Genomic DNA, 17,032 nt, shown 5'->3' on the forward strand with positions numbered 1-17,032 from the left:
CTTCCTATCCTTGGTTTATTTTCCTCCATAGTACTTGTCTTCATCTAAAATATATATTTACTTGGGAATTATTTTTTATTGACCATCTTTCCTGACTCCACCAGGCTGTAAGTTCCATGAAGGGAGACTCTGGTTTCTTTACTGCTGAATTCCCTGAGATTGGAGTACTGCCTCCAATAAAATAGGCCCCGAACAAATATTGGTTGAGTGAGTCAATAAACACACTTCTCTGATTATGAAAGTAATAATTATGAACAAGGTGATACTATTTCCTATATTTTTCCTATGGCTACATATGTTTATAAAACTATTCAAATGGATGCTTCTCAAACTCTTGGCTACGTTATTAGCCATGGTCATAAACTCAGGAGAGGAGTAGGGTGACAGCGAAGGTGGGTCCAATGAGGCTTTAGCCTTACATGTGACATTAATTTGTTGTTGTCGTTGTTGTTGTTTTTGAGAGAATTTATTTCCATATGAGTTGTGTACTTTACATTAGTTTTAAACTACATAAACTAAAAATAATGAAAGTAACATCTGCTTATTGTAGGAAAGTTGGAAAATGCAGAAAAGTCCCATGCAGGAAAACATCGCCTGTGATCTTCACCTCTGAGATCACCATTTTAACTATATGTACTCTTCCAGGGCCTCCTCCACTTGTATACAGAGCTGATCTCAGGCAGTTCGTGTGAAGAGCTAGCCTGCTTTTCTGGGTCTCAGCCCCTCACTGCACACTGGGTTCCATGGGGATGGGCCAGTATCTCCTCTTCGGTGGTCTCATGGCTCCTTCATGCACAGGCATGACATGCTGTGTGTGCTGACAAAGTGTTTTGATGGAGAATTATAGGCTGCACATCTCAAAAGAAGTGGAACCCTCTAAGGCTAGGGCAGGGGTACTCTTCAGAGGGCTTACTCAGACCTTCTATGCCTGTCAGCTGCTGCCCCTGGTCACCAAAGCCAGCTTCCATGAGAGGCCACCACACATTAGCCATACAGTCCTTGTTCAGTCAGTGCAAAGGGGCCACTGTGCCAGGGTTGGCCCAGCTCTGGGGATGAAAGGAAAGTAACACAGGTGGTCCTACCCTAGTTGGGCAATCCAACATAAACTCTATATAATCAAACACATAGGGCCACTGCGACATTTCGACTCAGACCTAAAAGATGAGCAGGAGCTGGAGGAAGAGGCTTCCAGAAGTGGGGAACAGCAGGGGCAGCTGGCTGGAGGCAGGAAAGAATTGCTGCTCTAGGGTCTGGGAACATGCAGCTCATGCAGGGCCCGGGGAGAGGAGATGGCATATGGAGTGAGAGACAAGTGCCTCCCAGGCTCAGGGAGAGTGCGGAATTTATTCTACATTTGATGGGAGGCTACTGGAGGCTTCATTGACCTTTGAAAATGATCAGTCTGCCTGTTGTGTAAAGAGAAATGGAGGAAGTGAGGGGGAAGCAGGAGACCAGGGAGGGCTTCAGGCCATGTTTCTAGTGAGGATGAGGGGTGAGGCCTAGGGTGGTGGTTCTAGGGACAAGAAGAGCAGGTCTCCCCCAAGGATATTTTGGAGGGTGGAGCAACAGACAGCAGATAGGTTAGAGTCCCAGTTTAGGTTTTTGTACTCAAGAGGCGGGGATCATATAATCATTCGGCACAAATAGCTGGCCTTTGCCATTCTCTCAGCAAAGCAGGCTTCTCTGCATTGAGTGAGTCTGAATGGGACATTAGAGGGAGGCAGTGCAAGCTGGAGACAGAGCACCAGCCTGGCCAGGACTGAAACCCAGACCCTTTGCTGGCGGGGTCACTATGAGCAGGGCCTTTCCCTCTGGGCATCTTTGGAGCAGTGGGGCTATGAATAATCTCTGAGCTGACCCATGCCCTTGCCTCTCTCCACAGACTCGCCTGCAGGCTGGCGTTGGCTACGGAAACACCCTCAGCTGCATCCGCATGGTGTACAGGAGGGAGAGCGTAAGTGCCCCTTGGGCAGGTAGAGTGATGCCTGCCTGGGCCCCCATGGGCTGAGGACCAGGGCCACAGCCCCACACCAGTATGCAGGTGGGGGCCTCTCGTCCTGCTCTTCACACTCAGCTTGATTTTCCCTACTTCATCTCACACCGCACCTCAAATATTATGTGTTACCTAAACTCACCCCTGCCACTACCACAGCATAAATGAGGAAAAACTCCAGTTTTGTGTAACCTCTGTGGAGAAATCCTGAAGAATCTGGAGCTGCAGTGTGGAAAATTCCTGCAAAAACAAGGTGATTGCTCAGTTTTTCACAAAGGAATGAGTGACTGGCAAACCGTGTGCTGATAGACCTCCCTTTATCTGGCCCGGCGGGAGCCAGATGTGTCTGAGCCTAGACACCAGAGTTTACCTGCGCCCAGGTCACTTTAGACCATGTGACCTGAGGTGTTCCTTTTCCAAAGGGAAAACTGAATGATGCTTTGTAGAAGATGCATCAGGCTCCCTTCTTGAGAATCGGCATGTGCTTCAGGAAAACTTTCTGAGGCCCCTCTTTGTGGAATTTAGAATAAATTTTAAAATTTTGAATGAAATGACCTGATTTAAAGAAACCATCAGGTGGAACCCTGTCGCAGCCCTCTGACTTTTCCCTGAGTCACTGGAAATGTGGTCCCATTGTAGCCATTGTCTCCACCGGACTCCATCCTAACAAGTGCCCTGGGGCTCGGAAGCCTCCTGCAGGCCCCTAGAGTTTCCCCACGGATGAAGTGTGTCTTGCCGTCAGGGTGGTGGTGTAACTCCCTTGATCGGCTACTTTGAAATTGGGGCGAGCACTGCAAGCCTACCACTTGGTGTTCCCGGGTGATGCTGTGGGAGTCCACAGTCCCCTGAAAGCGGCTGTTGATTCTCCTTTTGGCACATGTTCCCGACGGTGTCTGCCAGCCTGTGTCCCAGCTCCGGGGTTTTGGTGGGGACTGCGGGCGGTTTCTCTGAGACATAGCAGCCCATGGCTAAGCCACATCCCAAGTTATCTGAAGGATCTTGTGATGGAAGAAGAGCATGAAGCAGGGTGTGTTCACGTGTGTGTGTGTGCATACGTGAGTATATATGCACGTGTGTGTGCGTGTGCAGGTTTGTGTGAGGAATCCTGCCTCTGGCCGCCAGGGTACAGTGTGCGCAGTGAGGACTAGTCGGTTTGTGCACAGCCTGGAGTCTGCACAATAGCTTCCCAGTACTTTCTCACATTTGATTTGGCACGCGTGTGCTGCCCTGACTCCTCCAAGGGCCTGTGGAATTTTCCGGTTTTCCTCAGCACATCTGTGGTGTTCATCAAGAATGCCATGTGGAAGGGACTGAACCCAGCCTGCAGCACCCCCTCCTCAGCCTCCTGCAGCCTGTGTGTGCGCATCCTGTGTCCTTATGTGGCCCCTTCAGCCACTTCTGTCAGAAGACACCCATGCTCATGGGCACTCATCTACAGGCTGGCCCAGGCACCCCTCGGGGGTCTAGGGAACCCCCGTCTTACACCACAGGCTCAGTAGACTGCCTATGTTGTAACTGCCTGTCCATTTGTCTGTTCCGCACCTCACTTTCCCCAGACTATGAGCTCAGTGAGGGCGGAGGTTGTTTCTTCCTTATGGTTGCTCCCCAGGGCCTGGCCCTTGGCCAGTGCCTGGAGAATGTTTTTGTTGTGGTATATGATGTAGGGGCGTGTGGTGCTTGGCCCCAGCCCACTGCTCCTAAGATCTCCGCAGGATCCCCCTTGGCCACAGCCTCACTTCTTTCCAGCCCAAGATCACTGCCCCTCCCGGCGCATGCGTGGCATGTGTGGGTTCCGGGCCAGGACACCACCCACAGGAAACAGCGGCCTGCAGACGCCGGGCTGTCCTCAAAGCAAGAATGCCTGCCCCTGAGTGGTTCCCCACCCCCTACCTCCTGTCGCATCAGCACCCTCTTCCCCTCTCTTCATGGACACATGGGCAGATGTGTCCGGTGGTGTACCCCGTCAGCCTGCAGGCTCTGCGACGGCAGCCCCGGGTCCTCACGCCTCTTCCTTCTGGTTTTCACTGCAGGTGTTCGGCTTCTTCAAAGGCATGTCCTTCCCCCTCGCCAGCATTGCCGTCTACAACTCCGTGGTGTTTGGGGTCTTTAGTAACACGCAGCGGTTCCTCAGCCAGCACCGCTGCGGGGAGCCAGAGCCCAGTCCTCCCCGCACGCTGTCAGACCTGCTTCTGGCCAGCATGGTGGCCGGCGTGGTCTCTGTCGGGCTGGGAGGACCCGTGGACCTCATCAAGATCCGGTTGCAGATGCAGACACAACCGTTTCGGGACGGTAAGAGGCCAGGGGAGCAGAGACTGGTGTCTGAGACTTGTAGCCCTTTCCTGGTTTGTGGGATCTGGGACATAGTTGTTAAAATCCTTTTACTGAGCAAGGCATCTACCTTGTCACCTAGTAGTCCTTAATTACAGGCATACCTCGGAGACATGGGTTCGATTCCAGACCACTGCAATAAAGCAAATATCACAATAAAAGTCACATGAACTTTTTGGTTTCCCAGTGCATTTAAAGTTATGTTTAGACTATACTGTAGTCTGAGTGTGCAATGGCATTATGTTTTAAATATATATATACCTTAATTTAAAAATACTTTAGTACTAAAAATTATTGACAATTATCTGAGTCTTCAGCGAGTCGTAACCTTTCTGCCAGTGGAGGGTCTTGCCTTGATGTTGATGGCTGCTGACTGATCAGGGTTGTTGTTGCTGAAGGTCGGGGTGGGCTGTGGCAATTTCTTAAAATAAGACAACAATGAAGTTTGCCACATCCATTGACTTCCTTTCACAAAAGTTTTCTCTATAGCATGAGATGCTGTTTGATGGCATTTTACCCACAGTAGAACTTCTTTCAAAATTGGAGTCAGTCCTCTCAAACCCTGCTTTATCAGCTAAGTTTATGGATATTCTAAATCTTTTGTTGTCATTTTAACAACATTCACAGAATCTTCACCACTAGTAGATTTCATCTCAAGAAAAACTGTCTTTCTCATCCATAAGAAGTAACTCTTTATCTGTTAAATATTATCATGAGATTGCACCATTCAGCCCCATCTTCAGCCTCTACTTCTCACTCTAGTTCTCTTGCTTTTTCCACCACATCTGCAGTTCCTTCCTCCACGGAAGCCTTGAAGCTCTCGAAATTATCTGTGAGGGTTGGGGTCAACTACTTCCAAACTCCTGTTAACATTGCTATTTTGACCTCCTCCCATGAACCCCAAATGCTCTTAAGAGCATCTAGAATGGTGAATTTTTTCCAGAAGGTTTTTCAATTTGCTTGGTTCAAATACATCAGAAAAATCAGTATCTATAGCAACTATAGCCTTAAGAAATATACTTCTTAAGTAATAAGACTTGGAAGTCAAAATCACTCCTTGATTCATGGGCTGCTGAATGGATGCTGTGTTAGCAGGCCTGGAAACAACATTCATCACCTCGTGCATCTCCACCAGAACTCTTGGGTGATCAGATGCATTGTCAATGAGCAGTAATATTTTGAAAGGAATATTCTTTTCTGAGCAGTAGGTCTCAACAGCTGACCTGAAATACTCAGGAAACCATGCTGTTAACAGATGTGCTGTCATCCTGGCCTTGTTGTTCCTTTTCTAGAACACACAGAACAGATTGATTATCATTCTTAGAGGCCCTAGGATTTTTAGAATGGTAAGTGAGCACTGTGTTCAACTTAAAGTCACCAGCTGCATTAGTCCCTAACAAGAGAGTCAGCCTGTCCTTTGAAACTTTGAAGCCAGGCATTGCATCTCCTCTCTAGCTATGAAAGTCCTGAAGTCATCTTTTTCCAATAGAAGGCTGTTTTGTCTACATTGAAAACCTGTTGTTGAGTACAGTCACGTTCATCAATTCTCTTAGCTGTATCTTCTGGATAACTTGCTGTAGCCTCTACATGAGCACTTGCTGCTTCACCTTGCACTTTTATGTTATGGAAATGGCTTCTCTCCTTAAACCTCTTGAACAAACCACTGCTAGCTTCAAACTTTTCTTCTGCGGCTTCCTCACCTCTCTCCACCTTCAGAGAATTGAGGAGAGTTATGCCCTTGATTTGGGTTAGGCTTTGGCTTAAGGGAAAGTTGTGGCTGATTTGATGTTCTATCCAGACTACTCAAACTTTCTTCATACCAGCAATAAGGATATTTCACTATCTTATTATTTGTGTGTTCATTGGAGTAGTGCTTTTAATTTTCTTCAAGCATTTTTCCTTTGCATTCACAACCTGGCTAACTCTTGGGCAAAAGAGGCTTAGCTTTTGACCTGTCTCAGCTTTCAACATGCCTTCCTCACTAAGTTTAATCATCTCTAGCTTTTGATTTAAAGTGAGACATCTATGAGTCTTCCTTTCACTTGAACACTTAGAGGTCATTGTAGAATTACAGACTGGCCTAATTTCAATGTTGTTGTGTCTCAGGGAACAGGGCAGCCTGAGGAGAGGGAGAGAGATAGGGAATGGCTGGCTTGTCAGTGGAGCAGTCAGAACAACCATGATTAAGCTGACTCTCTTATATGGACACAGCTTGTTGTACCCCAAAACAATGACATTAGTAACATCAAAGATCACAGATCATCATAACAGATATAATGATTATGACAAGGTTGAAAATATTGTGAGAATTATGAAAATGTGACACAGAGTTACAAAGTGAGCACATGCTGTTAGAGAAATGGTGCCAATAGCCTTGCTGGACTCAAGCTGACCACAGACCTTCAATTTGTAAAAAATGAAATATCTGTAAAGTGAAATGAAGTACAATAAAACAAGCTATGGTTTTATTACTATTTAATCTGAAGCAGTAACTGTCATTGATTAAGTATTTGGTATGTGCCAGGTACTCACTAGGACCTTTGCATATGTTCTCATAATTCATCTTGCAACAATTCTTTGAGGCAGATGCTGCTATCTCCATTTTACAGATGAGAAAACAGGCTCCCAGCAGTTAAGACAGTTACTCAAGAACACACGATTAGCCACTGGTGAATGAGAACCACCAGTGAGAGTGAGGCATGGGAGGTTTCTGAAGGCAAATATTGCAGTACCCAGTGCAAAATGCTAAGGCTCCTTGTTCAAAAATTATGCCATATTTTACAATGGCAACAGCAAAGCATTAAGCCAAGCATGGTGTTTGTGTGAACACACTGGTTTCATCCCCACGAAGCTAGCCCCAGCTGAGTTGGGACTCATACGCATGTATGTCTCATGCAAAAGCCCAGAGTCCTGACCTCACCTGGCCCACATGCCAGGAAGTGCAGCAGGCGAGGCCTTTCTCCTGATCACCCATCTCCTGCCCTTACCCACCTTTGCCTGTCCTTCAGCCCTTGCCTTGCCTGTTAGAGCTTCAGTTCTTGTTGTGCGATGTAGCCATTTCTGTACTACAAACCTCATCTCTCATTCCTCCTCGCTGGGAAAGAGTTTTCTGCATCTTTCCTGGCAGTGGCTTTCCCAAAGGAGGGTAGAAAGAACAGAAAGGCACTTGCTGTGCAGAACAGAGAGAGTGCCGGCTCTGGAGGAAGGATAGGCTTGCAGTGGTAGGAGACGAATTTCAGTACCTTGAGGTACTTTGATTTTCAGCTCTACCACTCAGTTCCCTATCTCCTCAGGTTAGATACTGCCCTTCCTGAGCCTCATGCTCCTTTTCTGTGTAATGGAAAGGCTAGACCCATAGTCCTTTCCTGTGTAATGGAAGAACTGGACCCAGAGTCCTTTCCTGTCACCTCAGACATCTGGTGGGGCTGACAGTCTCCAGCTTGATCTTGGCCCTTGTGGAGAAGACTCCTCTCCCTGGCAGCCTTCTGAGTAGCCCCTGTGTGATCCCTCTGCCCAGGGAGGCTGGGTTTCAGCATGTATCACAGCCAGAGCCCCAGCAGCTCACTCAGGAGCATCCCAGCCTAGCATCCCCTGCCCCAGTCCCGGAGCTGCCCAGGACAGGGTCGGCACATGCTGTAAGCATAGTGCTGCTGCTCCTTGCTGGGGCTCATGGAGGGCCTGAGGCCTGGCTGCCCCAAGGCTGTGTGTCACATGCCCCGAGGCTCATGGCCACTGCAGCACTTGGGGAGATGCAGGAAAACAAATGGGGCCATCAGGGAGACACAGGGCTGGCAGATCTTCACCTTCATCTTCAGCATATCGAGTCATGTCTTGGTACAATACAATTTGATCCAAGGGTGGCACCTCTGAGGAATGTTTGAACTTTGCTGATCTGTCCCATCCGAGAGGCATAAGCAAAGATGTAGAAGAATGAAGGCTGTCATGAGCAGGCTGAGAACCCAGGCATCCAGGCCCCTGTGCTGGCTCTTTGCTCTATCCTGACTGCTTCAGAAAAGCTTGCCTTAGGGAAAAGGAAATCTCCATACATCTTAAAACTGTTTGGGGTTCAGGTGTTGGAAAAGGCTCAGCAATGAGGCTCTTTGGCTGCTGGAAGCAGACCCACCTCCTTTACCACCTGGCACCTTGTCCCTGAAAGGGGAGGAAATGGGGGTAGCTTTGCGAGTATCTGTTTGCAAGTATCTGTTGGTGGCCCTTAGCCAGCTGGGACACCAAGGGAGGTGTTTCCCAAGAAATACTTTCCTTAAGAAGGTCTGGGACATTTGAAGGTTTCTTGACAACATTTTGTTCTATCCTCTGTCCTGCCTACCTCCACCCCAGCTTTTCCTGTACGGTGTGCTAGAATGGTGTCATACCAGGCCCTGAGTGATAGGGGATCCTGAAGCCAGGCTAGAAGTATTTGGAGACTAGAGGAAGAATGGGAGGCAGCCAAGAGAGCGGCTGGACCCAAGCATGGCCTCCAAGCAAGGTGCACAGCTCCTGGCCAGTGTTAGGCAGCTGAGCAGCCACCATTAGCAGCTGCCAATGTAACATGCTCACTCTGTGCCAGACACCACGTAAGGTACTGTCCACCCATCACCTTCTTTAATATCCACCATGACAGCATGAGGCAGATATGATTGCCATCTCTGTTCACTTATCTCCAAGATGATAGTTATGCACCTACTGGGTGCCAGGCACAGGGCTATGTGCCTAAGAATGCATTGGTGAACAAAAGACTGCATCGTGTCTCTGTTACAGTGCCACATCCAGCTGAGAGCCAGAGAGGAACTGGGTCCCTACAAACCATGATGGTAGGGAAATAGAATAGGCTCTCAGGCTGGGGTCAAGCAGGGCTTGGGAGCAGGGTGGGAGAAGGGCTGGGAGGAAAGCCTGGAGGTTAGGGCTGTGCCCCTGCCCAGGTAGTGCTGAGGGCCACTCAGGTCTGCCTTACCTAGGCATGGGAGCCTGGGATATGGCCTACCTGGGACCCTTCAGATCTCCCATCAGGGAAGTCCTTAAAAGGATCCTTAAAGGGCCTTAGAGGGCCCTTTACCACCTGGCACCTTGTCCTTAAAGGGCCCTGTCTTTTGGGTAAGCCTCTGAGCAGTGAGAACACAGGGACCCTGTCCCTCCACCATGGGGAGGCGCTGACATGTCTCAGGATAGGTAAGATTCCCTGAGCCTCCTGTATGGCAGTCTGCCCATGGCCTGTCGCCTCAGGTTGTTTATTCGTCTGTGGTGTCAGAAGGAAACCGGTTCTCTTGAATAAACCCCTGAGGCAGCAACAGAAAATGAACATGTGTTTGTTCTGTTCTTCCCTGTGTGCCAGGAGACGGGCCTTTTGGGAGCATGGAGAAGGCTCTTAGAAAGAGGCATGGGAGGTTTCTGCAGGCAAATATTTCTCAACCCTGCAAAGCTTTGAGCCATTAGAACCTGGGCTCATGGGCTTAGCACAAAGAGCAAAGCCAAAGCCAAAGATGGTTCACCAAGTGAGTGGAGGGAGAGTAAAAGCCAAGACTGGAGGACCCACCTCTGCCGTGCCCCCACAAGTTTCTGTGATCTGGGCTGAATAAGAATGGTCTTGGCAGTAGTGGCTGAGTGGCCAGTGTTTACTGAACCCTAATTGTGTGCCAAGCACTATGCTAGGAGCTTGGCATGTGTTTAATCTTCACAACAACCCAATTCCTGGGGATTTACTATGCGAAGACTGAGGGACAGAGAGATTTCATACCCTGAGGTCCCTCCCTTAGTGGGAGGTGGAGGAGGTCTGATTCAGAGCCACTGATGCCATCTCTGCTTTTGCCCCAGGATTTGTAGAAGCTGAGGTTATGACAATGTTGATAACATTGGGCCACCTGGGCCTTTGCACAAAATTGTCATGCACAGAAATAGCTTCAAACTTTAGGGAGAAGTGAACTGGGAGCATGTCTCCAAAATGACGTCCAAGTAATGGGCACCACTTGTGGGTTCCAAGGGATGGGTGTGAATTCTGTGGGATTGGGCTGCCCCCTCTGATCTCCCTTGCCCTCAGTTGCTTGGGGGAAGGACTTTGGTGACAGCAGGTGCTGGACAGGATCAACTACTGGGGAAGGGAGGGGAGGCTGACAAAGTGTCACCAGGCAGTGTTTTCTGCCAGGAATCCCTCCAGAAAATGAGAAGGAATGTGGTTTTCTTTCAGTTGCTCCTCAGGAACCCTCTAGGCTAGAGATAGAAAACTCAGAGACTCATCAGGACAGGGAGCTAACATACATGTAACCTCCTATATTAGTCCATTCTCTTGCTGCTAATAAAGACATGCCTGAGACTGGGTAATTCATAAAGAAAATTGATTTAATTGACTCACAGTTCCACATGGCTGGGGAGGCCTCACAAACATGGCAGAAGGTGAAGGAGTAGCAAAGTCACGTCTTACATGGCAGCAGGCAAGAGAGCGTGTGCCAGGGGGCTCTCTTTTATAAAACCATCAGATCTCATGAGACTTACTCACCATCATGAGAACAGCATGAGAAAGACCCCACCCCCATGATTCAATTACCTCCCACCAGGTCCCTCCCATGACACCTGGGGATTATGGGAGCTACAATTCAAGATGAGATTTGGGTAGAGTCACAGCCAAATCATATCACCTCCCATGGCATTGTAGTAAATACAGAGTTTATTTGACACAAGGCCAGCCATACCACGTGAGAGACAGAGTTATTCCTCAAATCGATCTCATAGGAGGCTTATAGGTTAGGGCTTTTTCAAAGGCAGTTTGTGGGAAGGGATGGAGATGGCTAGGCAATGGCTGCTTGCTGCTGATTGGTTGGCATGCAGTCATAGAGGTGTGGAAAATGGTCCTCCTATGCACATTGTTGCTTCTGGGTGAGGCCACAGGAGCAGGGTTTGTGGGTCCGGGAGCAGGGCTGGTGAGTTGGTGCCACTGGTGTCAGACATGCAAAAAGCCTGAAAAGATACCTCAAAGGGCCAATCTTAGGTTTCACAATACTAATTACTCCTGCAGTGATGTTATCGGCAGGAGTAATTGGGGAAGTTTGCATATCTTGTGACCTCCTAAATAATGGCTGGCAATCCTTTATGTCTATACCTCAGCAGAATTCAGGCTCCTCTCCTCCCTCTAGCCTGTTGGCCTCTCATTACTTTTAGGGAAGGGCGATTATCATTTAAAGTATAAACTAAATGTCTGGCAAAGTTAGCTTAGCCTAAGCCAAGAAATAATCAAGGCAGCTTGAAGGATAAAGTCAAAAGGGGGATTGGCTAGATTAGGTTGCCCCCACTGCCATAATTTTCTCACTGATCTAATTTTTGCAAAGGTAGTTTCATAAGTGAGAAGAGGTGTCTGGGGAAGTGAATCCTCTCCCATTTTTCTTGAGACCACAGCTTTCCTAACCTATGTTTCATTTTTCCTCATTTGATTGAAACCTGGACACAGAATATATTTTATCTTCTGCCTCATTCTGCTATTAGAAAAGCAGTAGTTCAAGCCTAATGTGTAAGCTTCAGTGTCTGAGAGGCAGTTGGGAGTGGTGGGGACTGTGGCAAGCTGGGCCCACATCCTGTCCAAGGGAGTGGCCACAACCCCACTTTAACTGACTGTTGCCCTGTGGCCTGATGTGCTTGGATCCCCTGATTTTTAAGAGAAGGCAAAAAGGTAGATTTTTTTGTGAGATATTTTGGTTGGAATGATCATGTAATTCAATGAAAACCAAACAGAACACCATAGAGCCCAAGGCTGTGTGAATTGCATAGAATGGGGCTGGGGCTGGCTGCCGTCCTGTGGTCTGCACCCTGGGTCAGGCCCAATCCATGTGTTGACTGTGCTCATGTGGGCATTTGTAGGCAGCCTTGGGCAGGGCTTGTGAGACTGATTGGGTTTTGTGGTTCTGCCTCAGGATTGCCAGTCCACTTCCAGGGTGATCCTATGTGATATGAGAGATAGCACTCACATACGGAAGCCAGGTGCCAAGAGGCCTCTGGCTTCTTCGCTTTGGAACATATGACAGGTGTACTGGGGGCCACATTGAGGTGAGAGCCCAGCTCAGGTGGTTGGGGGACTGGCAAATATACAGCGGTTGTATATTCAGCCAGCCCCTCCTGATTGTCTGTTAGTGGTGATCCATGGTTGAAAATTTACAAGCTACAGAACATTGAAAGTAGAGGTAGAAAGTGCCCATTCATGCAATTACAACCACTGGTAACACATTAATGTGTTTATTTTTCCATTCTGTATACATAGATGAAAGATTTTAAGAAGCTGTGATCATGCTATATGGACAATTTCATGTCCTGTTTTTAACTCAGCATTATAACAGACACACTAACCATGTTATTAAAATAGCATATAAAATTTTTTTAAGTAGATGGGCAATATTTAAAATGGATGTGCACTGGTCCATCAAGTACACACGTGCACACACACACACACACACACTGAAAGGGTCTATGTAGTATGGTAAGAATTAAGCTTCCAGAATTAGACTACTCGCTTCTAATTCTACTTCCACTGAACCCAGAAAAAGTTGGACAACTCACCTAATGTCACCGAGCCTCAGTTAACTCATCTGCAAAGCAGGCATAACTATAGTAGCTACTTTATAGCTGGGATGCAATGAAATGTATTATACGTGAAGACCTTAGCACAATATCTGGCATATAGAAAATGTGAAATAAATGTTAGCTATTAGTAAATGTGTTATTTAACAATCTTCCTAATGGTGAATATTTAGGTTGTTTACAGTTTTTCCTCTTTTAAAAATAGTGGTGTGATCAGCGAATATATTCATGAAGAGTTCTCTTTATTTAGGGTTATTTCCCTAAATGTGTGGGCTCTTTGATTTATGAGTGGGTTAAGGGGTGTGGCCATTTTTAACATTCTTGGTACATATTGTGAAATTGTTATTCAGAAGAGCTTTACCAAATCATATAAGCAGTTGCTTACATTTAAAGGGAATTTCCATTTGACACTGACTACCATTACACAATAACTAGTAGTTATGCCCCATGTAAATGCTTCCAAATTAACAGAGGTATTCTCCTGGGGCCTCTGCCACTTGGCAAGCAAGGAGACACTGGCCTGTGTTCAGTTGGATGTGCCTGTGACAGTAAGGCACCTGTGAAAAACCCCTTCCTTTTAAAATCATTGCCCTTTTCATGGGCATGAGCCTAACTAGGTGGCCTGTTGAGCCTGAGCTAGAAGTCAGGGTTGTGGCCCTGCAGACCAGTAGTCCCTCTGCTGCCTTCTAGGAAGTTGTCCTTCCTAGAAGTTCATGGCTAATGACACTCACTCCTCCCCCATCTGGGAGTGTTTAGATCTGTGTTTCCATTAAAAGACTAATTAATGTGCAGATCACAAAGCCCTCTACATAACAGGAGGTTGGAGTTGGGAGGATCAGGGAAGGACTGAACATTAACTCTGTGCTGACTATCCTAATCATTGCACCAGGCCCAACTGGAGGCAAGGAGATGAGTGTTACACCTGTTTAAATTGACTGTGAATTGTTCATTCACAAGCATTTCCTGAGCCCCTGCTTTGAGGCAGACACAGTGGGTAAAGAAGCGTTGGAAGCCCCGGCCTTCAGGGTGCCCACAGTCTGGTGGGGAGCCAGATGTATGCTTCAATGAGAAAGGCCTCATGAAAGTCTTTGGAACCCCTAACTCTGGCTTGGTGGATCAGGAAGCCTCCAGAAAGGAAGAGGCCGTTGATCAGGTCTTTTAGTTCTACGTAGCATTTAGAGATGGGGACAAGGGATGGAGATGTGTTTTAATACTGTGGGAATAACATAGGGGAAGATTTAGTGGCAGGAAAATGTAGGCACATGGTGGGACAGGGGAGCCTTTGGTTAGCACAGACAAGCAATGCAGGGATGGTGGAGGTTTTGGAAGATGCGGAGTGAGTTGGGAAGAGCTTGGATTTCTTCGCCGAGGATGGGCTTAGATGATATCCAGCAGGCGGTGAAGCACTTTGGACACCAGAATGATGCAATCAGAAATGTGTTGGAGAAGAGAAAACTGGCCTCTGGAAGGGGTGGAAGAGTGGTGGGAATTGTAGAAGTGGGTAGATTGATTTGAAGGCTACAGCCACAGACCCAGGGCCCTGGGCTTGGGAACAGAGACAGGTGGCAGATGCAGAGGCCCTAATGATATAGAAGCAGCAGGCTGAGCATTAGGCATAAGCAGGAGTGAGGAAAGTGTTAAAAATGACCGAAGACCCCAAAGTTGGATGACAATGAGACTAGTGGAACCCCCCACACAGGGAATTAAGTAGCAAATGAAACACGTAAGATGGTTCTTGGCATGGAGCAGGTAATCAATCAATGCTTACTGTGGCTGCTGCTGGAGGGGCAGACTTGAGTGAGAAGAGGATGAGTTTGGCCTGGTCTGTGTAGTGTGAGGTGCCTGTGAGACTACACCTGGAAGCATCAGGGCTGCAGGTAGAGGCACAAGTGCAATAGGCATACAAGTGACATTTGAGGTCGTGACATTAGATGCAAACACCAAGCGAGCTGCAAATAAGGCAGAGGATGGCAGCAAAGAGAAGACTTAGTGAAGGAATTTGGGAAGGAGCAGAGAGTTACAGTAACACTAATAACTGCAGTTAAAATTATCGAGCTCATACCATGTATTGAGCTATGCCACATTAATGCCCATTCCATTATCATCACAGCAACCCTATGAAATAGGCCCACTTATCGTCTTTATTTTACAGGTGAGAAAACCGAGGCTGAATTACATAATTTGTCCATGCTCACATAGCTGTCCCTTGGGGAGGTGGGGAATTACCCCAGGCCGTGCAACTCTATGACCCCTAGAAACTGAGTCCTGAGAAATTGATGTTACTGAAGTAGGAGGAAGAAGCATGTGGAAGGGAAAAGTGCTAAAGTTGGGGTGATGATGGGGATAGAGACAGAGGGCAATGGAGAAGGAAAAGGCGTTCATTTCCAAGTTGGGAGAGAAGAAGAAAGAAAGTAAAAATGCAGAGAGATTCTAGAGGGCAAGTGGGAGGAGTTGAGGGAACTGATGTCAGAAGCCCTGGCTCCATCATACTGAAGTCCATCTGGATAGAAAGGCATCAGAGTGTGGCCAGGATTTGAGGTGAAGAAGGTCCTAATTTCTGGACATTCCAAGAGCAGACAAGCTGGGCTGGATGCTAACAGCAGAGAGGGTCAGCTGAGAGGTGGGTCTCAGCCACAAAGCCATCTGAACCCAAGAATCTGCATGTGGCAAAATAAGGTAAAAGCATTTCTCCAGTTTCCCTGAATCCTCAGAGATGCCTGGCTGGGAGGTCATCAGCTGTACCTCTGAGGCCCTGAATGCATCCATTTGTCTCTTTAGCAACATTTTATTGCTACTTTGAAGATGTGTGGCAACCAAGGAAAATATTCTTCTCCAGGCAGGTTGACCTTGGGAAGGAACAGCAGATTTTCCAAGACTTTCCCAGTACAGGGTAGGGGTTATTGATGTTAAGATCCCTGAAGGGACACACAACCCTTAAAGATGAAACCTTATGTAGAAAGGCAGGAACCCTTGGAGCATGAAAAGGGACCCAAAATCCTGAAGACAACCCAGGCCTGTATAGCCTGGGCCTTTTCAAGTAGGCTGTGGGTTGCCAATAGCAAGTGAGAGCTGGAGCAATGGCGGCCCAGGAGTGAAGGGAGGAGGTTTGTGGACAGGCCAAGCATATGGCCATGCAGTTCCAAAGAAGTCCTTGTTCTGAATGATTTGACTAGTTTGAACCCTTTGAACAGTTTGTCCTTTTCAAACAGTTGTCCCACATAGTTGCCAGACATTAATGATAATGCATAATACACCACTGTACAAATTACGTACATTGGTGACACGTGGTTTATTTAAAGCAATTGACAACAGCAAGTATTGTCCTGATTTCTGGACTTAACACCAGTATTGGTCATTCTTGGCCCCATGTGGGCAACAGTGATCTCCCACAGTAGACTTGGCTGCAGGCCACAGCTGCCTGCAGTTGGCAGGTCCAGCACCTCCAAAATCCAGAGTCACATAAGAACACGGTGATAAAAATAGGAATAAGAACTATTTGCCTTGAGTAAGGGACATTTGCATGGCATGCATTTCAGTAAAGCACATTTGTCAACATTCCCTTTTCATGTTCATAAAAGCCAAATGAGGTGGACAGGCCACTTATTCTCTGCCTTTCACAGATGATGAGGAAACTGAGACCCAGTGAGATTGAATCTCTTGCATAGGGTTGTACGTTAAATAGCAACTGAACAGGAATGCAAATCCAGGGCTCTTTCTATGAAAGCATCTGCCTATCTTGGGCCTCTCAGGTCATGAGGAAACTGCTGGACTCTTAGAAACAGGAACTAGGTAGGAGCTTCCCAGCTGGTAATATCCTGGGAAGTGATCTGAGGGGTCCACCAGCCTGCACAAGCTCAAACCCAAACTAAGGAGGTTATAGCCAGCCTGTCTGCTGGAGGATGTACAGCCATGTTACTGGATGCTTCCATCACATCTAAGCAGTGCTGTAGGTGGGACCCTGATTTTGGAATTTCCTTTAATATCTAAAGCCTCTGACCCAAGGATCAGTCAGGTCCAGCCTTTTGATGAATGCCAAGGGTGTGAGTCTTGGGAGTGCTGAGACCTGCCTAAGTCAGGCGCTCCATTGTCCATGGAGTAGATGCTGAGATATATATGGGACTCGGGCCACAGTGTATGATTCCTGTCATCAGGAAACTC

The 17,032-nt window shown here is 47.5% G+C and overlaps 1 protein-coding gene across 6 annotated transcripts in view; it reads left to right on the forward strand.

The window, feature by feature from the left end:
* SLC25A48 (solute carrier family 25 member 48) overlaps positions 1-17,032 on the forward strand; it is a 53,728-nt gene that overhangs the window by 13,975 nt on the left and 22,721 nt on the right. For 4 of the 6 annotated variants that reach the window (XM_054555287.2, XM_063724286.1, XM_063724287.1 and 1 more), the window contains exon 1: positions 3,800-4,282. In XM_054555287.2, the coding sequence (XP_054411262.2) occupies positions 3,919-4,282 (364 nt within the window). In that variant the 5' untranslated portion in view covers positions 3,800-3,918. Of the gene's footprint in view, positions 1-1,882; positions 1,955-3,768; positions 4,283-17,032 lie in introns of those variants that run through there. The other 2 variants (XM_003776668.4, XM_063724284.1) reach the window with 2 other exon arrangements.

This window comes from Pongo abelii, chromosome 4 (assembly GCF_028885655.2).
Source record: "Pongo abelii isolate AG06213 chromosome 4, NHGRI_mPonAbe1-v2.0_pri, whole genome shotgun sequence".
Lineage (NCBI taxonomy): Eukaryota > Metazoa > Chordata > Mammalia > Primates > Hominidae > Pongo > Pongo abelii.